At 33.7% G+C, this 26619-nt stretch overlaps 2 protein-coding genes across 6 annotated transcripts; both read right to left on the bottom strand.

Annotated features, from left to right (window-relative positions):
* Nucleotides 1–459: 459 nt before the first annotated feature.
* Nucleotides 460–22961, bottom strand: LOC132731819 (uncharacterized). 5 transcript variants are annotated; one of them, XM_060718089.1, is made up of 10 exons: nucleotides 20396–22961; nucleotides 18147–18393; nucleotides 17573–17773; nucleotides 16794–17092; nucleotides 15206–15547; nucleotides 5542–5664; nucleotides 4853–4951; nucleotides 3501–3653; nucleotides 2652–2760; nucleotides 460–2076 (listed from the first exon to the last, which is right to left on the bottom strand). In XM_060718089.1, exons 2-10 carry the CDS (start codon nucleotides 18235–18237, stop codon nucleotides 2033–2035), a joined length of 1461 nt encoding a protein of 486 aa, XP_060574072.1. In that variant the 5' UTR covers nucleotides 18238–18393; nucleotides 20396–22961; the 3' UTR covers nucleotides 460–2032. The 5 variants fall into 5 exon arrangements, 3 of the variants coding, with proteins under 3 accessions (XP_060574072.1, XP_060574074.1, XP_060574073.1); XM_060718091.1 differs by having other exon boundaries at nucleotides 18147–18216; XM_060718090.1 differs by lacking the exon at nucleotides 20396–22961 and having other exon boundaries at nucleotides 5551–5664; nucleotides 18147–20239.
* A 973-nt stretch (nucleotides 22962–23934) lies between these two features.
* On the bottom strand, nucleotides 23935–25050 carry LOC132731817 (uncharacterized). The gene has a single exon (XM_060718088.1). It carries the CDS (start codon nucleotides 25048–25050, stop codon nucleotides 23935–23937), a length of 1116 nt encoding a protein of 371 aa, XP_060574071.1.
* Nucleotides 25051–26619: the final 1569 nt, after the last annotated feature.

Raw genomic sequence — 26619 nt, 5'->3', positions numbered from 1 at the left:
TTAAAAGAAGATTTTTTAAGTTTTTACTATATGCATATAGGGAAAATCAATGACCCCTGGGGCGGGGCCAATTTTGACCCCAGGGCTTTTATTTGAACAAACTTGGTAGACACTCATTAGAAGATGTTTCATGCCAAATATCTAAGCTCTAGCTCTTAGGGTTGTTTAAAAGAAGATATTTAAAGATTTTTCTTTCGGTTGCCATGGCAACCAGAGTTCTGCATGGAATTAAATTCTTTGAACAATTTTTAAAGGTGACCACCAAAGGAACATTCCTGTGAAGTTTGGATGAAATTGGCTCAGTGGTTTATGAGGAGATGTCATTTAAAGCAAAAGTTTACGGACGGACGGACGGACGGACGACGGACGGACGACGGACGGACGACGGACGGACGGACGCCGGACGAAAAGCGATCACAAAAGCTCACCCTGTCACTTTGTGACAGGTGAGCTAAAAACAGTGCCTTTTTAACATTTTCCAGTATATAATAATAACCTAGCATTACAAAGTCTAGCATTTTCTAATCTGTGTGTTTGTTCCTTATCATAAATAAATTTATTTTTCCTAAAAGTATTTTTATAATTAATATGAGCTTGTACCATTTCTGCCCTTGTTTCATCACATTTATTATTTCTCCAAATATTCAGACATCTACAATATGTTTTTTTAGATCTTTACAATCATTATCATAATATACATTTTTTTTCTTATGTTAGAACTAATGTTATTTGTAACATTTCTTTTAAATAATGGATTACATACATTTTCTAATATATTACATGTATTACAGAAATTTGTCAAAGATTGATCTATTTCATGGCTACTTACAGCATCATCAACAGTTTGACATACATTTACAAATTCATTCATAACACTATTACTACCTAAACTACTAATATACAATTCCTTTTACTGTTTTCCCATTTATAAGTGTAAGGTATATTTGAATAATCAGTTTCAGTTTTATCTTCATTTTCAAATATTTTACAAGATTTTAGATTAAAGTGCACATAGCAATGATCAGACAAAACATTTTGGTCACTTAATTCAAAGTGTGAAATAAATTGCATCAAATCTATTCTACATAAAACATAGTTTATTACACTGCTGCCTTGTGTATTAATGCATGTATATTTACCCACATTATTATCTTCATAACATCTGCCATTTAATATTCTAACACCAGAAGCTTTACAAAACTCTAACAATAACTTTCAAAATTCATTCACAGTTTTAAGACAATATTTCATCTTATATATAATCTTCTGGTAAAAAAACATGTAAAATATGGTAAGATTCTTCAACATAATCTAATCTTTCCCCAACTCTAGCATTATAATCTCCAGTTAAAATAAAATTACATTTATTATTGTACATATTTTCAAAATTCAACAAAGGATAAAATAATTATGGATTTACTAGTCATTAAATATGAGATGTTCACCACTCAATAATGCCTTCAGCTGGCAAATATCACATCTAATTAATGAAATCAGTTCTTCAAAAATACTTATGATGAATATTGTGAATAGTTATATACTAAGGCATCATTAACGACTCTCAAAAGAGCATAAAAATTCTCAATTCAACAGGAAAACTTATTGATCAAAGTGCATTGGTAATGGACATAATACAAATTTGGATGCAATAAAATTCTTATACGAATATTCAAATATTGGATTACATTTGAATGCTCCATACAAATATTCAAATACCAAAACAGCATTTGTTGCCATTCCTACAATAAACTATGAAAGTACTTAAAATTGCACACAAATTTCCAACATTGCTATAATATTAACCCAAGTCCAACAAGAGGTGTATGTAAGACAGCGTGCTTGACTTATCTCAGTGCTGAACAGTAAAACATAATGAACAGTGTAAACTGATAATTATCCAAATGAAAGTAAAGTTCAAATTTTCACTTTATGATGGCTGGATCACTTAAGTCACATTGGCTGTTTTTCTTTTCTTTCCATCTCCATGTTCAGTCTCTTTAAATATTGAACAAATCCATAGCTCTTATGCCCATCAAACTGCTGCTGATGTACAGTTTGCTGAAGGAACCCAAGCACCTGTGTGTACATACATATTTCATTCATAGTAGCATATTAGCATAAGAAGTTAAGCAATTGCAGAAATCCCTATTCATTAAACATGGTAAAGATTCAAATTTTGGGGAAAAAAGTTTTTGAAATTGTGATTAAGAACACAAAATCACATAAAACTGGAAAACTCGCGGTAGCATTCTTTTTCTGAAAGGACAATGTTAGTGTGGATATTTATTTTATTAGATAGATCAATTGGATTCTTTCCCTTAAATAAAGTTTTGATTCATAACTCGCAAAGGAGATCTTAGTGCACTGAAACTGACATCAACAAAAACAAGCATAAAAGTCTGATAGGCGAATCACATACACATGGACAAGTCAATGCAATTTTATGAAGGATGTTTGAAGCACTCTTCACCAGTGGTGTTAACAGTGCAAAATGTCATTTTATAATATGATGCCAGTGACTCCATTTTTCAATGAGCATGTGCATCAACCAAAATTTTGTGACTTATTATTACAATATTACATAATTGATCAATAGAAATTTAGCATTTAAAACAGATTAATAATAATAATTAAAATTTGTTGAAACCAACCTGTGAATATGCCTTTGGATAATCTAGGTCTGCAAGGTAATACAAACCAATCAACACAGCTATGGCCAAAAATTTGAAGTTGATGGTGTGTGTGTGTCTCACCTCCTGCCTAAAATGAACAATTTAATAGCAAAAGAACTTTTATTGTAAAAATGTTATAAATGTTTTTTTAATCCAACTAGAAAATTTTATCTTTCTGTTTTGATAATCACCACTGACCAGTTCATCCATGGTCTGACCATGAGTGATAAATTATATGATTTTGTAAGACATTTTTTATTATGCGCAATAGTGCCACATTTACTAAACTCAGTATTTTAATAACGAATACCTGATGGCAGATTTTAAGTTGAGGTCAGTGGTTGTTACCAAACTTTTAGATTGTATAAAGATAAAATAAGTATGTATGGATGATTTTAGTACATTTATAAGGAGACAACCATTTAGGGTTTAGTAAAGTAATGAGATTTTATTCTTCCATTTTAATATTAACAAACCCTAATGTAATTACTCATACAGTTATGTTGTAGGTATAAATATTAGTACATTTTAATTATATTAAGTATAACATTCAATGCTTGGAATATGCTGTTTTACTTATAAATGTCTTAGAGATATTATGATGTGTTTATATTAACATGTAAATGGGTATAATTATGTAAATAAGGGAGGTAAATCTACAGTATATATTATAGATCTCTGTAATGTGGACTGTGGAGTTACCCCTCTTATAAACTAGAACAGTCTGTTATAATTCTTAAAAGAATGGCTGTACAATTTACTGTATGTATATTGTTTTAATTGTATATGTATGTATAGATCAGACTATAATAAAGAATAAATAATGGCCTCTATTGAATCATCTGTCTCTAGAAGAATGTGTGTACCATCACAAACAATAGCCATGTTCACAATATGTTCATCTTTCTCAATTGCAACCAACTTTGGTGCCGACTCTGGTGCAGAAGAAAGAAGTCTCCCAAAATTACCATCATCTTCAAGCTGAAACAAATATTGATAATTTTTATACATCAGATTTTTAAAACAGGAGCCGGTTGAACCGGATAGGTTTTGGACACAGGAAGGTATACCTCTAGTAGTGTCAGAGTTATGTCACAGACAAAGTTAAAAGTGTAAAAACAAGCCAAATGTTGCGTGCGACAAGTTGTCTCAATATGGTGATCATTTCTGTGAAATAGTTTTAAAATCCGACTTCAAATAACAAAGTTATGGGCCGGACACGAATCGGGACGTACATACGGATGGACTGACAGACGGACGGACCGACAACCCGACGACTAAATGCTCCCCCGAAATTTTTCGGGGAGCATTAAAAAAACTGTTAGCATTTGTATAAACCTTAGAGATCATTCAATGTTAAAAGCATTTTTTTAGTGTTATCATCAAGTGACAACTACCATGGAAATTATTTATTCTTTGTTAGAATAGTTTACCTACATAAATCTGTTTTGAAATAAAACTCGCATTAATTACCGTATTTATCAGACAAGTGTGCATGCCAAATATGACATGCTGATAATTATGGAAATAAGTATTAAGGTATACTCCCTACAAATTTATAGGGGTGTAACAATACAGCAAAAACCGTATTGCAATATATTGCCATTTTGCTGAAGCGTATTGCAATACGTATTGTCGTGTATATGTTTTGATGTAAAGATGGAGTAACATTTATATATTATTATTAATATTATTATATGTATATATTTTTAGTAGAAATTAAAGTAGAAATGTAAGGAATAAAAAGAAAGTAGTGTCACACAATTTGATAGACAAAACTAGTCGCGTGTGACCTTTCACATCTGGGCCGCTTATGTAAATTATGCGGCCGCTTATTGACTTTTAAGTGTACTAGTTGTCGGATACTTTTATCTTACGGTTGGCGCCAACAAAATTTGCCAATTAAAGATTTTATGTGAAATTTGTACAAAATTAGAAGGCAATTAATTGAAAATTATGATTTTTATAAAATACCGGTTTTCCAAAAATCGTACCGCGGTTCGAAATTTATTTTTTCATATTGCAATCTATCGGTATACCGGTAAACCGTTACACCCTTACAAATTTATGATGTAAAATATGTCCACAGATGTACAGACATGTCAATCATTGAATCACAGCTGGTCACATAAAAAAGAAGTTTTAGGACATTAAAAGATTTGAATATCTAACACCTTTACCTTAATTATTTGCATCAAAGGCTTAGTCTTCTGGCCCTTTCCTTTTCTGTAAGCTGTTTCTGATTCTAAAGCCTTCAGCACTGCCACTTTAGAGTCATCCTGAAAGCCAAATTATGAGCAGACTAACAGAAAGGTGCAAAACTTCAGATGACAGTGTTCTCCAGAATTAACCCTTTCACTGCCATAGGGACGGCATATGCCGTCCCTATTATTTTCTGCGTATTTGCCATATGGACGGCTTTTGCCGTTCTATAATAATAATAATTATAATAATAATCATAATAAATATATAGATAATTATACCATCGACAAAAATTATTATTATACTAGCAGATTTGGAAACATATATAATTATTATAACAGGGTTCTCGGGGACGCTTATTCCGGCGTCCAGGTACGCATGTTTTTTTTATATAATACTAATAATAATATGAATTAATAATATAGTAATTTCTTAGAAAACCTTCTGATAGATATCAATAAATAAATAACCCTCTGACAGCGAAAGGGTTAAACTATGTAGTGTTTTTCATAAATCAGTTTGCAAAATGGTGGCTTTTGTTGCCTTTTAAAGGTTATTTAGATAATTATTAGGAAAGAATTGATTAAAACACAGTTTCACCATTTGCTTTATAATGTAACTGAACAACTTAATATAAAGTCTTCAGTTTATTGTGAATTTAGCTTACATGTTGTACCTGTACTATATTTTTGCTCATCAATCTAGACACTGCACTGAACACATCTTCAAATCTCTTCACAACTGGCACAAGACTTTTGATTTTAAGTATATACCTGAATTCTGCCATAATCTTTAAAAGAGAAAAGAAATTGATTATATTATATTTTTGAACATGAAACCAATTTTTTAGGATCAGCCAGACTTTTCAACCAAATGTGAAAGACAATGGTCTGTTTATAATAATTACATTAATTTACCAATATAAATTTACTAAGATACTGAGGAAAGGGGGATAACATATAGCAAAGATGCAAAGCGAAACAAGCTGTAACTAAGATATAAACATCCCATTGGTCCTACTTGAAGGATCTCAATCTTAATACATGATACAAGCAGATGCCCCTGCAGGTGTTGACACAAGATTTGGAATTTGACTTTCCCTTAGTATTCAAATGGCCTCTTTTTTTAAAAGCAGCAACCCAAGATTGAACACTGTAATCTGATCTTTGGACATAGCATGTTCTTAAGCCATGAATTTTACATGAAGCAAGATGGAAAGATAATAACCTTGTTTATCTATGTAACCGGGGATAAATGATTGAAGACTTGCTTCTATTTCATCATTTTATTGTCGGACATACAAAAACGAGCCTACAAACAAAATACAAAGGAATTACAAATAATTGATTTACAAAATAATAAAATTACACATTTCATCCAATTCATCAATGGAAAAGAATAAATATGACATTAGAAATATATAAATTCTTACCAGGATCAGCATACAAGAACTTTCCATAAATGATGTTCAAGTTTACTATAATAAGTAACTACTACTATCAACAACTATACTGTAAAGTAAGTTATCAGTTACTCGTATAATGTGGAACTGGCGAAGGGAAATATTTTACTTAAGCAAGAAAATGTTTCGCGGGGATTTTAGGGTCATGCACGTGAAATATTAGTGAACACATTCATACAACCTTTCAACTTACAGTGACCTCTCATACGAAACAGACTATACAAAACATTACCACAGTTAGGCAAACAAACGACGACGATACAACAGTTAGGCGAATACCAACCAAATACAACATAACACGGAGGATACAATATACCAGTGATAAACAGAAAACGATACACAGGTTACACATTCCCTCCCTTTAAGGAAATGGCTCCTGACATTTCCATAACTCAATTATATTCGAGTTTCAAATAAAAACATCAGGACATAATCATCTTCAATAAATCATATGTGTATAATAATACACAACAATTATGTCTTTTTTTTGTCTTTATGAAATGACAAATATAAATCTATTGATATCTTTTTAATGAATTTTCAATTGTAATGTGAAATTAATAAGTTAATTTCTTTAATTGAAATTGGTTCATATATATGATTCAGCTCTATATTCAAATAAATCTATTTACAAATATTTACAATAGATAGACAAAGTTGCATCACAGTACACTGGTACTAGTATGCAATAATAAATCCGTCATCCTCTCTAATACTTCAAGATCAACTTCTCCACATACAAACAACAACTTGTTCACCTATGGCAGATGTGGAGACAATTTTTTTTTTATTTATTTTTTTTTTTTATTTATATTTTTTTTAAAACTGTATAAACACATGAAAACATATATGATTTGTTCAGACATAGTTCCTAGTTATTTCTAAAATAGAAACATTGATAAATAAGGTTTACTGACCTTAATTTCTGTGAAGAAATTAATTAAGTAAATTCAAAATTTTACATTATATAATAATATATGATAATCATACAAATACTTCCAAATCTTGGCTAGGATTTGTTACAATAGGGGTTACCCATTCACCGTATCTCTGCGGTGGGACTCTGCGCCTTACAGGACGAGGACTTGGAGGTGGAGGTTCAGGGTCAGGTACTGGGGTGGAGCCAACTTCCTGATCACTTACCAAATTAGTCTCAGTCGCTGATTGGGGTGATAAACCATCAATTCTTGAAAAATGGTCAGATAGAGTAATGGTCTCTGCAGAGGGGTCACTCTGAAATGATTCCAGAGCCTTTGAAGGTTCTGGGGTCACAGACACAGTATGTTTAGACCTACTGGACTGTTCTTTAGGACGTTTCTGAGATCTTAGTGGTGGAGGTAGGTATAATGTTTCGGTATTATCTGAATCGGAATCAGTGGAATCCTCGATTTCAGTGGACAGAGTATCGGCTGTCGACCTGAACTTATTAGGAGGTCTCTTGCGAGAGCTGCTTTCTGGTCTAGGTTTGATACTCTCCTGTTCCAGAAGTTGAGTAAAAGGATAGGGAAGTAACATATTCCGGTGTGAGTCTTAATTGGGCCCTTCTTGTTTTCTTGCTGAACTCTATACACGGGAATGTCAGGATTAGGTATAGAAAGGACTATATAAAATTTCCTCATCCCAACGATCTGACAACTTGTTAGTCCCTTTCACACTCCAACTTTCCGAATCAGTACCTTATCTCCAACATCAAGTCGAGTATGCCTCACTTTCTGATCATATATGGTCTTGTTTTTGGCAGCCATCCTACCAGCTTCTTCTGCAGCCCTGCGGTATGCTATCTGCAATCTCCGATGGAGTTTTGATGCATAAGAGGACTGATTCCCTGTGTGCTCTTCTGAAGGATCTGTGCCAAGATAAGCATCTACAGGAAGCCGTGGGTGCCAACCAAACATCAGAAAGTGAGGGGCATATCCGGTTGCATCATTTTTGGTGGCATTGTATGCCTGAACCAATGGACCTATGTATGCCTTCCAGTCATACTTCTGGTGGTTTTCAAGGGTTCCAAGCATTTTCAGGAGTGTTTGGTTCCAACGTTCAGCACCTCCATTTCCATGGCGTGATATGGAGTAGTTCTGGACTTCTTAATGCCAGCAATCTTGCATAACTCCTGAATGGTGCGACTTAAAAAGTTGCGACCTTGGTCACTATGCAATTGCTCTGGGAACCCGTAGTATCGAAAATACCCTTCATAGAGTGCCTTCGCTGTGGTAGCTGCAGTCTGGTTCCTGCATGGAATAGCCTGTGCGAAACGTGTAAATGGTCCACTATTACAAGGATATTTTCAATACCACCTTTACTGGGCTCAAGCTTTAAGAAGTCTATGGAAACCAATTCCATTGGTCTGGTAGTATGGATAGGTTTCAGTTCGGCGAAAGGCTTGTTACATGGCGTCTTACGCTTGATACAGCGATCGCATCTCTCAACCCAACTGAAAATGTCCTTTTCATACCAGGCCAGTAAAACCTTTGTCTACCAAGCCACAATGTCTTCTCTTTGCCCTGATGCCCGGCATCATTATGAATACCTTTCATGGCGATGTTCCTATGTGATTCAGGGATGACAAGCTGTTTGACTTGTTGACCATCCAATGTAGCGGTTCTGTACAGAATATTATTTTGTATGAAAAGCCGATTTGCTTCTCTAATGTACTTCTGTACAGCAGGTTGCTTAATACTGGTATCTTTCCCCCTGGGCAGGGAACCGCTACGTAGGAAGTTCATTACAAGACTCAAAGTACTATCATTGGACTGCTCATTAAACCAATTGATGTTTGCAATTGAATCAGCTACATCAGCCTCTTCAGTGGCCATCTGAAGGGCTGCTGCACCTGAAGTACAGTTGATGATAGGAGCAGAAATAATAACTGCTTGGTAGATAGCCTTAAGCTCATCCTGAAAAATATGTCGTCTGGATAGGCCATCAGCATCCATGTTATGCTTACCACTACGATATTCCATAGTAAAGTTGTAGTTGGCTAAGTCTGCAAGCCATCTATGTTGTGTGGCATCTAGCTTAGCTGTGGTAGTCACATAGGTTAAAGGATTGTTGTCAGTTTTAACAACAAATTCATTTCCATATAAATAATCATGGAATTTATCTGTAATGCTCCATTTAAGGGCTAGAAATTCTAGTTTATGGGCGGGGTAGTTACGCTCACTTGGTCTGAGGCTACGACTTGCGTATGCAATTACGCGTTCCTTACCATCTTGTTCCTGTAAAAGGACTGAACCAAGACCATGGGTACTTGCATCCGTGTGCATGATAAATGGCAAGGAGTAATCAGCATAACCTAATATTGGTGGAGAAACTAACTTTTTCTTAATTAACTCAAAGGCCTTTTGTTGTGCTCCACCCCAGACCCACTTAACTGGTGTTTTAGCCTTTTTCTTAGACCCCTTTGATCGTTTGTTGTCACCATGACCTTGTAAAAGTTCATTTAAGGGTTGTACTATTTGGGCATAGTTTGGGACATATTTACGATAGTACCCTGTAAATCCAAGGAATTGTCTAAGAGTTTTTTATTTTATAGGGACAGGCCAATCTTGTACAGCTGAAAGCTTATTTGGGTCTGTGGCAATACCATTGGCAGAAACAACATGCCCTAAATATGTAACTGAAGACTTGAAAAATTCACACTTGGAAGGCTTGACACGCAAATTATGATCACTGAGTCGTTGAAAGACAGACTCTAACCTGGAAATATGTTCCTCAAAAGTGGAAGAAAATATTAAAATGTCATCTAAAAAAATTAAACATTCTTTGAGATGCATATCACCCATAACATTTTTCCATGCAACGCTGAAAGGTAGCGGGGGCATTTGTCAAACCAAATCCCATTTTATTCCACTCATAGAAACCTAAGTTTCCTACAGAGAAAGCAGTTTTAGGCTTATCACATTCTGCTAAACCAATTTGCCAGTATGCAGAATGAAGGTCTATTTTAGAAAAATACTTTGAACCAGATAAGACATCAATAGTGTCGTCAAAGCGTGGTAACATGTATGCATCTTTGCGTGTTCTGTTGTTTAACTTACGCCAATCAACACAAAATCTAAGGGCACCTGTAGGTTTTCTCACAAGAACAACATTTGAGGAAAAAGGCGAATTAGATTCCCTTATAATATTGGCATCTAACATTTCTCTGATGTGCTGCCTAACTTCCTCATATAAAGCTGGAGGTATTCTGCGATATGGTTCCTTGAAAGGAGTTTCATCTTCCAATTCTATATGATGTTCAATCAAATCAGTGGTTTGGATTTCTTTAGTAGATGTACAAAAAATGCCCTTCCATTTACCAAGAACCTGATAAAATCTTAAAGTTTGTTCTGGTGTTAGATTGGAAGAATCAACTGAAATGTCCTTAATTGGAGGTTCTGAAGGAACATCAGGAGAAATATAAGAAGAAATATCATCTATCACTTTAGCTTCTGTAATAGTACAGATTTCTGACTTGGGTTTGATAGTCAATATTTTAGCAGTCATGTTACAAACCTTGACTGATATTTTTGCAGAAACAGCATTATGTGTTTTGATGACACGTGGACAAACTGTATACCCTTTAAAGATTTCAGGACTTTCAGTAACTACAGAACATATAGACTGATCAAGATTCCTAGCAATGCCATTAAGTGTGATACTCTCAAATGGAGGTATTTTTACACTTTTCTTTCCACACACCTTTACAGGGTAAGTATGAGAGTCAATACTATCCATAGCCATTTGCCACTGTTCAGGAATAGATAATTCCTCAGGTACTTCCTTCACAAACATTTTACAACGGCGAAGTACATTTGTTCCAATAATTATTGGACAAGAAATATTAAAATCTGTCTGGTATTACCAGAATAGGAATGTCAAGGTTAAAAGAAGATAAAAATGGAACACATACAGTTGCTTCAATATAACCTGAATATTTCAATGAAGAACCATCTGCAATAGAGAGAGTAAGTCCAAGTGAATCTAAAGCTTTTAAAGTAGCCTTAGGATTTAAAGTCTCAAATGCAGACTGACTAATGGTAGAAACCATAGAACCTGAATCAAGCAGACATTTGAAGGTATTTCCATTTACAATAACACTGTGTTCATTTGCAGGTCCAATAAGATTCTCTACAATTGAACTATGTTGAGTCCTACTTGATTTATTTACAAATGATTTGGGCTCAGTGACACTAAGATTACCAACCTCTATTCTGCCCGCAACAGAGGCGGTTATCAGTTTGATTGGTTCGAATCCCGAGGGTTATATCTACCATGACCTCTGCCTCTACCTCTAGAATAAGATCTAGAACTAAAATTTGTGTTGTTATTGTTGGTGTTGCTTGTGTTTGTGTGAGAATTACTGTTTTTGTTGTTGTTACTGTTATTGTTGTTGCTGCTGTTGTTGTTGTTGTACCTGCTTTTGTTATTTGTGTTGGTTACAAAATTATTGTGTGAACTTGACCTGAAATTAGAACTTCGATTTTCTAATTTCTGAAGTATCAAGTTAAATTTGGAATCTATATTTGCTTCAATAGTATCTTTAAAAGATGAAAGTTTAGATTCCATATTGGTTATTTTAGAATCCAACTTATTTTCTAAAGCAGACAGTTGTTGCTCAAAAGAAGATTCAGCAGACAATGGTGTATTGTTTTATTGTATGCTTAGTTGATGGGACAGAAGACATTTGGGTAGGATTAATAGAAGTCTCTTTTTCTACTTTCCTTATCTCTCGAACTAACAAATTGTAGTCATCAAGAGAGTCATACTTATGCCTAGTCTGAAATTTCAGCATATCAGAACATAAACCTGTCCAAAATTTATGACGCAAAATGTCATTCCTTGCTAAGCCTGGGAGTTGACCTTTGTCAATAATAGACTGTAAAAGGGTTTCTAACCTACATGCATATGTAGTTACCGACTCATTGGGATTTTGTCTACTATTAAAGAATTGAGTCAACAAATCTTCCTTAGTTGAAGCCTCTGAAAACATAACATCAAGTTTACCTAATATTTCTTTAACAGTTGCATTTTGACCTAATGGTACTGTCATGATCCTAGCTGTACCCCTTAATGATCCCCTAATAATCTGGAGAACAGTAGACCTTGTTAAATCCGGATTTGTCGACAGACATTGTACTTCATATCGCCAAACAACATATGGAACTTCACCCTTAGGTAAAGGTTCATCTCCTGAAAAACAAGGAATCTTGGGAATGACTGAATGGGGCATTGTTACCTGATTGGGAACAGACAAAGAGGGACCAGGCGTAGAAGCCATAAATTGATTTGCAAATCCAGATCCAGCCATAGATCCAGTTGCTAATGGGTTTACCAAGACTCAAATTTGGCAAAAGAATAGGAGGAGGAATACTAACCGAAACCTTAGGTTTTGTACCTGTATTGGCAAATAATGGTGCCCCTGTACCAGAAATATCAAATGGCACAGTTGGTATGGTAGATGTGGACGGAATAGTATCCTTAATATGTGGGGGCTTAGTCTTGGGTATAAGCATATATCTGTCCTCAATGAATTTCAAAATTTCCTCCATATCTGGCTGAGGAGAAGTGCTATCCAAGCTAGATTTATTTCCTTCTTCAGACATGTTATTGAATCAAATCCACTTTTTTAGTATCAGTAGACTATAAAGTATCTTAAAATATACAGCACTATGCTATCAAATAGTAATCACAGCTTTATGTAATTACAGCTATGTACTAATATCAATATAACACTCTGCTATAAATAATGAACTCATGTATATATGGGTCAATATTGGATAATATAGGGCAAACTTCCAAATTAAAAAAAATCAATATATTTAAAACACAAAAAAAATAATTGTTTTTTTTTTTACACTATTTTGGTATTCAAACTATTTCCTGTTATTATTACACCCTTTTTTATTTTTAAACCTTAATTTCCAACTTTTATATCAATCATACTCCAAATATTGTCACATCAAAATAAAGAATTGTCTTAGAACTAGATCAACATAGCGTGGGAAAATATTTGTAACATACGTCATTTTTTTTTTCTACAAACTAGGTCAATTGATCTATTCAATACCTGTATCTATAGTCCGTTTTACACAAACGGTCAGTCAAAAACACGATCAAATAAACCGACTCCGACAAAAATTAAACCAAACACGATATTTTTCTCGGTTACCATTTCAATCTTTTCATTCATACCGTGAGTGCATTTATTGTATTAGTATGGAAGTGGTTTGGGAGAGAGTTTGGGAAAAATTGGACACGGACTAAGTTCATCTAATACAAATCATTGGTTACTGTTTGTTGACCACCAGAACAAATCAACTTTGCTTAAATTCTATGCTAAACGGTTTCTAAACCATGATATGTACACAAACACAAAATTCAACACAAACATCTATATGTACAGACAATATTTGTTACAACTGTATAAAAAAATACTTATTACTTGCGCAATATAGATCTATTCACTCAAAAATATAATGTGTACTAGATATTGTAAACGAACCTAACTTTCTGTTCGTCAATTTAAAACTATAAAACTTTACTGTTAAATGATATATGTAAGTTTATCATATGATAAAAAAGAAATAGCAAAAATTTAATATAGATGTCAAGAAAACAAGCAAAAAAAAATATTCGTAGGAAAGAAAAATATTCTTATATCAAAAATTTACATGTACTGTACTGAAACGAATAATGCCTAACTGAAGATAGCCTAACTTTGATGTAAATAAACTGTTCAGTATACAAGTAGATTCTAATAATTCAACTACCGAAGTGACCAAAATAATTATATAGAAAGAGTACTTACATTACATCCTTAATCCAATAAAATATATACACTTTTCACTATAAAACACATACATGTACAAATACACAAAATAAAGTCACACACACACACTAAAGTTCCTGCACGTGCATAGTCGAATATGTCGTCCTCCGCGATGAAAATAGTTCCACGGTGATCCTTTCTTGATTACATATAGGGCTAGAAAACGTAAGTTTTCTACAGTTTATAGACTTTTTGGGCTTTATAAAATGGAATGTAATCATTATAATGGGTAAAGAGCTCTTTAAAAGGGGACGGGGGAATATACCATTATGATGCGTAGAGTTGTACCGGTACGTGCCAACGTCACAACATCCGTCTATCTCCAACTTGAAAAGCTGTTAAGTTTTCTCGGCTGGGGCGTACCTGGAGCGGTTGTGAAAGACTGTCCATCGACCCTAGCTCGTATGTAGTTCATCGTCGGGGAGCCATTTGTAACCGGGGATAAATGATTGAAGACTTGCTTCTATTTCATCATTTTATTGTCGGACATACAAAAACGAGCCTACAAACAAAATACAAAGGAATTACAAATAATTGATTTACAAAATAATAAAATTACACATTTCATCCAATTCATCAATGGAAAAGAATAAATATGACATTAGAAATATATAAATTCTTACCAGGATCAGCATACAAGAACTTTCCATAAATGATGTTCAAGTTTACTATAATAAGTAACTACTACTATCAACAACTATACTGTAAAGTAAGTTATCAGTTACTCGTATAATGTGGAACTGGCGAAGGGAAATATTTTACTTAAGCAAGAAAATGTTTCGCGGGGATTTTAGGGTCATGCACGTGAAATATTAGTGAACACATTCATACAACCTTTCAACTTACAGTGACCTCTCATACGAAACAGACTATACAAAACATTACCACAGTTAGGCAAACAAACGACGACGATACAACAGTTAGGCGAATACCAACCAAATACAACATAACACGGAGGATACAATATACCAGTGATAAACAGAAAACGATACACAGGTTACATCTATATGAATGTTATTAAGATTTTCAGGGTAAATAATTTAATGCAGAACAACTTACATAGACAGGGTCTTTGAAGCATGGAAACTTGTCCAAAATTGGTTTTACACTCCCTTGAGGCAATTGTTGTATCCATTGTCTCCTGCGGTTGAAAGTCCCTTTCAGTAGAGTTTGCATATGGGTAATTTTAGGTTCCTTTTTTTCCACTTCCTGCACCATTTGCTTTACATGACTCAAATATGTTTCTTCGTCACATTCCTCTGACACATCTAATGTTCCAACTCTAAACCGTTTGGGTGAAGGCATTTTTGTTTCTGCCTTGGTGTTAGTTGTTACACTTCTCCTTTTGTTGTCCCACCTGATGCGTCTTATTTTTTGAGACAGCCATTTTGTGAAGAAACTCTGGAATAAGAACAATGAACAAATGATATTACTAAATCTCTTAAGACAGACCACTAAAAAATTTTATACAAAGAAATGATAAAAAAAAAATGTTTTAATGTTTACTTAAAAAACGCATTTACCTTTTTCAATAAGCCATGTAATCATGTTAATAAGGTGTGAAAAGGCACTAACTACACTATAGATTTTGTAAAACCATAAATCTTAGTCTTATAGAAATGTGGCTAACAATTTTGTGTTTTTGCAGCATGTAGGCTTTTCCTGCCACATGTCCAGATATTATTGACAATTCATTAGTCACAAGGTTGTAACATGTGTAAATTCAAACATAAACACTAATTTATTTTATGCTTTTCAATAGATTACTGAAATATCTGTGAAAAGTATATCTGATATTTTCACTGTGAAAAATATCAAAATATATTTTCATTCTTTTGGAAAAGGAACTTCTTTTACTTATAAAACCCCCTTTGTGTGTCTCAATTAACCAACTTGCCATCTCATGACTTATGACACTGACGTCCTTCCCTGCATTTTAACATATGTTATAACCAAACATGAATGGATTATTATCAAGACTAGTAAGTAAATAATTAATTAACATTCTATGTAAATATGTTATTTTCATCATCATTATACATTCAATATATAATTATAAAGAAGGGTTAATTTAATTGCAGGTGTTTAAATATTTGTTTTTGGTAAAAAGTACATGGACACTTCTTTAGTGTATGAGTAGTTAGTGTATGAGTAAAATTACATAGACAGTTCTACAGACATTATATGGGGCTGCCAGTGGGGGAGGCAAATTTTATTGATATAAACTTTTAATTTGCAAACTGTTTTTTATATATATATGCATATCTTATTATGTAACTGTGATCTATGTTGTTGCAAAAAAATAAAACAAAAAAATAATAAATTTTTGTGTAAGATGTGAGAATATTGTTTTAAAGCTCACTCGATGAAATAAAATTTCATCTTACACAAAAACATACATAAATATATCCTCTAATGTTGTATTGCCTTATGAGAAACATAATACATATGCATCTATATTCATTAATCTGGAAACATCATACCGGTAACCATCTTTCTATCCTACTTCAAATAATGAATCAGCTCCCATATGACAAAACTTTACCACTTACACAACGAAAAGTACCTTCACAAAGTCATAAGATTAAAAAAGATTTGAATGCAAAAAAAAGAAAGAAGCAACAAAGCATAATGAGAATATGATTACCCATGGTTGAGTTCCATCACGTGCAATGGCTGGATAGGCATCATACATATTCCGTCCAATTTCTCTGTAATCACCAGAACTGTTGTCAAGGCCTATCCGAGGTAAATGAGCTAAGTAATAGTATGCACATTCTTGTATGAGCTTTGTCCATACCAGATGACTCTCCTGTGCCAACAGCTTTTGTTTGATGTATTCACATAAGTTGGGCAGTTGAGATGATGGCTTCCTGTCAATCAGGTTTTGACTTTGGTTGACCATTTCAATTTGACTTGGATGTACGGAAGTTCCCGCTGATTGATCTAAAAGTGAAAATAAACCCTTTGTTAACAAAGAAAAGAAGTATTTAATTTTACATACTTTCTTCAAAATTCTGCCAATCATGTCCATCTTTCAAAGTTATAATGGCTATCAAATTTTCACTATTTACTTATGTAGTTGCTAGTGTTTCCTGTACACTCAATAATTAACTTTTTTTATGACAACCTAGGCTTATCATTCAAATTATCTGTAGAACAAGTGAAAACATTATTTCAGTTTTACATTTGTTTATTAACTGTAAGAGATCATTTCAGTAAGTAGGCTTTTGTCAACAAGTGTGTCATGTTCAAAACATCAAAATGTATTGTAAACCTTAAAATTTACAATCTTATAAACCAGTTACATCATAATCCTTCAGTTTTTCGATTTCTTCTATTAATCAAATTGTACATCAATATTGAATTTCAGAAAAGAATATTACTTCAATCTATTTTACTTTCATTAACGTCAACTAAAATTACCCTGCGTCTCCCTGGTTTCCTTTTGTTCTTCAGCATGTATGGTTAAAACAGTAGGTGTCTCTTCCCACTGCTGACTGAGTTCAAGAACCATTATAGCATCATCTTTGGGAAGCAGGGATAAAACTTCATCATCTTCAATATCAGTGCCATCACTTTGTAGCACTGCTCTGACCTCACCATTCAAGGCCAGTTTAACTGCAGCTTTAAAGAAATCGAAAGCAAGTTAAAATATTCAGACAAAACATTACAATTCATTGTCAGTTAAAATTTTTATTGAAAATTTATCATATTTCAACTATACTGTAAATTACATGTAGATTTTTCTTAAGGAGGTTCATTTTGAAATGAATGGGACTTATTTGGTGACAAAATCCAGTTGGTTCAACAATCTCCATATGTCTTGTTAAATTAATAACCACTGAATGTGACTAAACTTCAATATGTACTGCCCTTATTCAAAAATTGTACATTTCCATAACAATATTAAGCTCATTGTATTTTTCAAATACATTCAAACCCAAAAGTGCTATGCAAATCATGTAAACTTATGCAAATATAAATAAACAAATTTTACCTTTTTGCAACAACTCTTCTAGCGATCCAGCCACAACCAATTTTTTAATTATCCTACTGTGGTTCCAAACCTTAAACAGCCGATTAGACATTTTATCTTTTCAATGCTTTGTTTTAACTACATTGGAAATGAAACACAATGTCAAATTCTACAGACAGCAAGAGGTTGAATACAGATAACTTCTTAACCCACAGAGGTCTATAAAGTTTTTTTTAGGAAGTGATTGCTGCCAGCTTTCAAAGTCAGGCTGTAATAAAGATTAAGATATATAGAGGATATTTGTTTAGTTCGGTGTAAGATCGTAATATATTTCACCGAGTGAGCACCAAAATGTATATTTCACAAGTGGCGCAGCCACAAGTGAAATATAAACTTTTGGTGTTCACAAGGTGAAATATATTTCGATCTTACACTAAACTAAACAAATTTTCTTTTTATCATATGCAAAGAAACGTTTTAAAAAGACATTAAACCTAATAATGAATGAAAAGCGCGCCAAATAATAATACAACTTGACGTCATTTACGACGTCACATCATTAAGTTCACTCAGTTCTGTGAAAGCTGGTATTTCACTGAAACAACGTAAGGGGCTTAAATTCAAAACAGTGAAATTATCAAAGTGGTAATTTCACTGTTTCAAACAGTGAAATTACCAGTTTTATATCACTGATATATTTCTATAAACCACCGAAAAGCATGTAATAAATACAAGATACATTCTTGAAGACTGGACTTCAAAAACAAGCAGTAAAATGCAAATTCAAGCTAATCGGACTGTAATTACACAATTATCTATACTATTGCTTTTATATGGAAAATATACACATGACCAACAATCTTTATTTGGTCATAATGCAAAACTGTTTTGCACTTATGTTATACATTTTTTTTGCTCTGTATCAACATCTCGCCTACCTCTCCTGGGCACTGCCATATTGGAAGTGTATTACAATTTTTTATGCATCACGAGAATTAGTATTTACATACACTAGTCACTACCATCCTAAAACCGCTACAAGAATTACCGAAACACCGCCAAATGTGTTTGAAGTAATGGTCAGCAGAAAAAATGACAGATATGAGGCCAAAGTTGGGAATCTTCCATATAAATTGGCAGTTATCATATTTGCTATTCTAAACAATACTTCAGCTTTATTTGAATAAATATCTAATTTAAGGCATGGGCTGTTTCACAAAATTGTGAAAAAATGTCGCTGACTACATTACTGAGAAAGTACAAGTTTAACATTTTGTAATCATAATTTTTGCAAAGAAACAAAGACAGAAATCAGAATAGTACAGCATACCAATAATGGTTCTCACTCAAATAATAAATAATTGTGAGACAAGATTCCAGAGATTATAATTTTAAACAAATTATTTTACTGAAACATACATTGTACTTGTATACTTGATAACAAAAATGCAATTTAAATATTATTAGCCTGTATGTTATCAAAATGTTATAATAAAAAATGATATTCAAGTATCATTAAATGTGAAAAAGCTGTCACTTGTTTGGGGCCAGTGGTATGGCTGTCACGATATAACAGTTTATTACCCTTCCAGATTTTTTCCGCCTTTTGGATTGGATATTGATCACCCGAAAGAAATTGATATAACCGAGCCAGACGGGTAATAATACACACTAAATTTCCCCGTTTGATACCCAACGTTGTAAACAACATGCGCTGAGGTGATGCGCGTACGGTTCGATTTTACGTGGTGTAAATTCCGATTTAAAAGCACTTTTTAACTGTCAAATGATCAATATTTACCAAAGTAGAGTAATGATACATATTACCATCAGTATCGAAAACAAATATGATCTTGTGAAAGCTTGATATTAATTACAAAAAAGTGCGTTCAATAGACTACTCCTTTTCTCTTGTTTACTTTCGTAAGGTACGGGAAAAATATGTCATGTATTTATGTGACGTCATGTTATGACCAAGAGGTATCCTAAAGGGAATCTTATTTCGACGTTTCATTTGAAACAGCAATGATTTTTTAAAAAAATCGTCTAAACTCGGCAGGGGAAGGGTAACAAAATTATTATTTTGGTTTTGGAGTGATATATGTGGATATATTACCTGCCAAGATAAAATATCACCCTCGCCTATCGGCTCGGGTGATATAAAATCTTAACAGGTAATATATCCACATATATCACTCCAAAACCAAAATAACATGTAATATTGTGACGTGCTGTCGAAAATATAATATACTGATACAGAATCAAGGTACCTTTTTTTCAATATTTTCTTCTTGTTTTTAACTTTCAATTTGACCCATTTTCAACTTCCATTTCTTCATGGTTTGCTCGATTTATACATTTAGTTCAGACAATCTAATCGAACACTTCATTATCGTGGTTGCAAGATGCTAAATGTTATTGTTAGTATTTAATTGTTTTTTGACAGAGTAAAAAGTAAACAATATGGCAGACGGTTCGGATTATGACATTATCCCAAACTAAAAAGGAAAAACTGAGATATGGAAACTGTTTTGCAATGTGTTTTTTATAGTGATAATAATTGAATGACTTAAATTGTCTTTTCTGCAGTAATGAACAATTTTCATATCTGTAATCATTGTATTTAGATAACTAAGCACTGAATGCATCTTTCACTCAAATATTTAGCATTGTTCATGTATCTTAAAATCTAATCATTGAACCTTTTAGCTTGCTAATCTTCGGAAATTATTATTCAATATTCAAAGTACTCCAATCTTTAAAAAAAAATATTTTGGCCCATGATTGCTTACAGTACTTCAAAATCTTTTACAGTAAAATTGATTCATTTTTTAAAGTTTATTTGAAATGGAGCAGTATCATGTTATACGTAGTAAGTAAAATGACATTAGATTATTCTACTCATAGAATTTTTTTGGTAATTTAGATTATTTTTAGTCATTTTTTTATTTCAAATATTATTTTGTTGCATGCACTTGCATCTGTTTCTAAATTTCACATGTGAAATATGTTTTCACTTGAATAACAAGGGTGCCATAGTCACAAAATACGCCCGTTTACGAAAAAGCTTTAGATGGAGATGGGGGCATTATGGATAAGTTTTATCTAGCTAGCAAGTTTTTATTCTTGGCACTGTGTTGTTAAATGAACCTTAAAACAAATCAATAGGGAAGATATGCACAAAATGTGTGACCTTGACCTTGGTCGCAGGGACCTGAATTTTATGCACGGCACTCAGCCTCACAATAATGAACATTTGTGCCAAATTATATTGAAATCCCTCTATGCATGTAGAAGTTTTGCTCCAGACAAGTGTTTTTCTATGAGCTCTAACTGTGACCTTCACCTTTGACCTAGAGACTTGGTTTATGTGCAGGGCACTACGTCTCATGGTGGTGAACAATTGTATAAAAGTAACATTAAAATTCCTCCATGCATGTAGAAAATATGCTCCGGACAACATCTGGATATTTAATCATCTCCAGTGACCTTGACCTTGCAAATATTAACCTAAATTAAATGTGTAACACCTGTAGTCATGATAGTTACCATTTGTGCTACAATCCATCAATAAATGATGACTAAATGGTCCCTATAGCCATCTTCAAATTTTTATCTGAACTTTGACCTCTATGTGTAACCTTGACTTTGGTCGCAGGGATCTGAATTTTGCATGCGACACTCAGCCTCACAATGCTGAACATTTGTGCCAAGTTATATTGAAAACCCCCTATGAATGTAGAAATTTTGCTCCGGACAAGCGTTTTTCAATGAGCTCTAAGTGTGACCTTGACCTTTGACCTGGAGACCTGGATCATGCATGGAGCAATACATATCATGGTGGTGAACATTTCCATAAAGTATTATAAAAATTCTTCCATACATGTAGGAGATATGCTCCAGACAAAATCTGGATATTTCACCATCTTTAGTGACCTTGACCTTGCATATATTGACCTAAAGTACATGTGTCACAGCCGTAGTCATTATAATGACCATTTGTGTTACAATCCTCAATAAATGATGATTAAATCGTCCCTATACACATCTTCATATTTTTATCTTTTTTTAAACGGGCGTATAAAAAGTACATGTAATTTAATAACTAAAAAATTCTGATTTAAGATTTTATTCTAGGGAAATACATTTCATTACAATTCTTAATCTTTGAATGAGCTGAACTGATATTTACTTGAAAATTAAAATATAATTAAATTTCTATGAGAGAGTATTTACATTTGATAAGGTAATTACTGTATGATCTTTATGAACAAATACCAAGTCTACAGAACACCATAGTTATCACAGTTAAGAATCTTGACCAATGAATGAAACATGTGTAAATAAATGTTACATTCTTTAGAACATACTCAAGTCCAAGAAAGAGGATTATTTCATGCCCTTTGATTAAATTCTATTTTTAGAATTGAAAGTGAAAATAGATCAAGGGGAGTAATTGTTTAAGTCATTTATGAACAAAGTAATAACTTTGTTGTCTCCCTTTGATTAAATTCTATTTACAAAATCTGGATATTTCATCATCTTTAGTGACCTTGACCTTGTATATATTGACCTAAATTATATGTATCACAGCCATAGTCTTGATAATGACCATTTGTGTTACAATCCCTCAATAAATGATGACTAAATGGTCCATATACACATCTTCATATTTTTATCTGAACTTTGACCTCTATGTGTGACCTTGACCTTGGCCGCAAGGACCTGAATCTTGCACGCGACACTCCGCCTCACAATGGTGAACATTTGTGCCAAGTAATATTGAAATCCCTCCATACATGTGGAAGTTTTGCTCCGGACAAGCATTTTTTCAATGAGCTCTAAGTGTGACCTTGACCTTTGACCTAGAGACCTGGTTCATGTGCGCGACACTGCTCCTCATAGTGGTGAACATTTATATGAAGTTTCATTAAAATCCTCCATACATGTAGGAGATATGCTCCGGACAAAATTGGACGCCGCCCGCCCGCCCGACCGCCAGGGGCGTTCCCATAATACGTCCCGTTTTACAAACGGGCGTATAAAAAGTTAAAAAACTTAAAAGAAGGCAAATATCTTTTTTATGCTTCTTTCAGCTTGAAGTAATATATCATGATAAGCTACTGAGGTATTGTGACAGCCTTAGCCAGCTGTCTTTGTATAAAAACTAAATTAAAATATAAGCCAGTGATCTGATACCATCAACCGAAATTTTCACTAAATATACAGTATTTATCAAGGACAACAGTACTACCACCATACTTGTGCATTGACAGGGGCCACACGAATTTCAAGTCTGAATACTTGATGCATAGTTTTGTGCCAGATCTTTGAACTCTGTAATGCAAAGTGTGTGTGTCAACATCTATTATGTCCAACTTCTCTCTATAATGAAAACTTTTTCTTCAGAAACTACCAACAGGTTTTCAACAATACCAAAGTCTGGAAGGTTTTCAACATAATCTATCACAAGTACACATCCCGGTTTGTAAATATGGCCTTTGATTTCTATTTCAGCCGCACTAAAAATGCAATTCTGATGTAAATTTGAACCCACAAGGAAGTTCTGAACTTCAAAACTCTGTAGGTCCAATCTTGAGGCTTTCAATTTTGAGGTGTTATCCCCACTATATAAGAAGTTGTCTGCAGGATGGCCATTTGTGCCCAATTGTCTCCAGCACATCCAGAGCTGATGTTTCATTGACAAGCTTAGCGCAATGTTTTTAAAACATTTCCATTTGATCTTTTTTGAAGAATAAATGCTTACCTTCAAATCGCATGACCCACTGATTGCGCCCTGGGCCAAACCTCAATATCTGTTGGGAATGTGAACCAAATAGTGGAATTTAGGTGTCAAGGGCGATTTCGGGTAATCCTTTTTGAATTCACAATGATGTGTATAAATGAGCTGCTCCAATTCTGCAGCAGTATCTTCAGATGCATATGGGCTAGTTGACAACAGAGTTATCTGAACAATCCTGAGAAAATTTTTCCATTTGCTGTTTTCTGTTGGTACCTTCTTACCTATCACTATCGGTAATATGCAACACAGTATCAACAAAGAGGCAGATGTCTGTTTTAGCTTTCCATTCAAAAGGTCATCACTTTTTATCTTCTCTGGTTTATTTTTTTCTTCCAGGTAAGTGTAACTAAATCCACCCAAGGCATTATTCAAAAAGGCCAAGGTGAAATATTTTTCAACTGCAATAAAATTGTACAGTATGAGGCAAACTTCTTTCGAAAGAAGACCCTCAGTTAAAATATGCATGGGATCCTGAACAAGACAAGCTGCTAAGTCAATGCCGTGTATATCCAGTAAAGGACTCCTACCATTTATTCCCCATGTCTTGCTCCAATATTTGGCAGCCATTGTAGTCATTTGGGTTAAAAGATTAAGCCGTTCCAAATGCTGATCTGTGGTTCTCTTCTGGAAGTCAGCATCAAGAAATTTTAACTTCATTTCATTTCGCGAAGTATTACATGTCCTACATACTTTATTAGATAATCCAACCCCTTCTTTAAACCCACCTAAATATTGAGCAGCAGGTGTATCTGCAGGAGCAATAATTAAACCACCCCAAACTGTCACATTTCTGTCATTTACTGAGAAATCAATACCAGTGGTATTCAACCTATTCATTGTTTCAACAAAATCATGAAGAATTTTCCCTAACCCAAATTCCTTTACATCCTGACTTTTCACTACTGCAAGCAACTGAATAGCCTCATATTTTGATCGAAACTCTGGCGGAATATTTGCAAGTGTAAAGTATATCATGGTAACCTTATGTTTTTTTGTATGACTTCCAATTGGATTAACAATTTCAATATCATCCATGTACAGAACAAGCTGCAAAAATATTCCGTTGACAACTCTATTTCTGACTAAATCTTTCATGTACGATGCATCACAGAAATCTCGCATAATGCCATCATTGCTTCAATGGGACGTAGTTAGCCAGTACCACACCTGGGGCATTGATATCAATTTTTCTAAATTTTTCTGAAATGGTACAATATATCCGTAAGTCTTTAAACGCCGAATATTTCCTCTCACTTGATGCAACTTCTCACCCATTAGAACAGGTACACTTCTAATTAAACCGCAGTGGTCCTCTAAAAATTTATAATGCATGAGTTTGCTAGAGATCTCAATTAGATTATTTGTGACAGCCAAGTCTTTAACAAAACTAGCATCATGCCCACGATTTGTCAGGGCTGTTTCAACCTTTTTTCTAAATGTTAAAAGGTGACTAGACACAAGATCTCGTGCATTTTCTACTACTGTCTGTAAACCCCTCTCAGAAATACAATGATCAGCATGCAATGACAAAAGGAATTTTTGATCGATGTATACTTGATCACTAATGCCTTCCTCATTTTCTATAATGTTGGTATTTTCCAGTTCATTATCTGATTCAGTATGGTTATAATCTATTTCCACACGCTCTTCAAAATTTATTTCTCTGTGTCTTCGAAGCATGTGCATTTTGTAACCATTCCAACTTTTTGTCGAGTACTGACAGTCTTCAATGCAACAATTAACAATGAAGTTGGCATTATTCCTGTGGTACCGGACCAGATGAACTGTAAATCTTTGTTGGTCTTCAAAACAGAAATTACACATTGAACAAAACATTATTTGATAAAGCTTTCTAAGTATAATTACCAATTAGGGAATCAATATAATTTTGGAATCATAATTTTGTGCTGGTCTTGGTGACCAAAGCATTGAATTAAATGTTGTTAATGATCCCCATTATATGTGTTCTACATCTTAAAATAAATAAGTTCCTTTATGAGATCTACATGAACAGATATGTAGTTAGAAAAAGTCTGACATTATGCACAGCATAATCTGCTGTTTAGAATCCCTAAAATATCACTGATATAATACGGGGAAGTCAAAGACTGGGCCCACGAAGCAACTCCGGGCTTTGGCTTGCCCGGCTATAGACTACATGTGTATATTTAAAAGAAAATCAAATAAATAACAATTAAAAAATATATAGATCTATAGAATTCTATACCTATCAATGAAATTTTCAGTGTCAGTTCTAGCCGGGCGTTGCCATTTACAATGAAACTCAATGATAATAGGAGGGGTATTCTGATAACGGAACAAATCTCAACTTTTTCAGATCAATAATAATCGCCCAGTGTTATGAGTGAAAACGGAAGTGGTGCATGTAATACCCAATGACACCTTTAAAACGGAAAGAATGAAAGCATATTTTTTAACGACTTCCCCGTTTATAGGCTTTGCCTTATTTCAAATTATTCTCTTGCATGAATGGTACAGAGCATGTCCATATTTGTTAATTAATTAAGCCTGTAACTGCCTAAACATTTTGATTTTAGAGCAATAATCCAATATGTTACAAAAGCTTATTTAGATCCACTTTCTAAAAAAAAAAAAAAAAAAAAAAAATATCTTGATAGCCCGGGGTTCTATGATATCACGGTACTTAACGTTTATCGGAAAATATTTAAA

The sequence above is a fragment of the Ruditapes philippinarum genome, unplaced genomic scaffold (assembly GCF_026571515.1).
Source record: "Ruditapes philippinarum isolate M1 unplaced genomic scaffold, ASM2657151v2 ctg12430_1_1_1_1, whole genome shotgun sequence".
NCBI lineage: Eukaryota > Metazoa > Mollusca > Bivalvia > Venerida > Veneridae > Ruditapes > Ruditapes philippinarum.
This window is presented reverse-complemented; position numbering and strand designations above follow the sequence as displayed.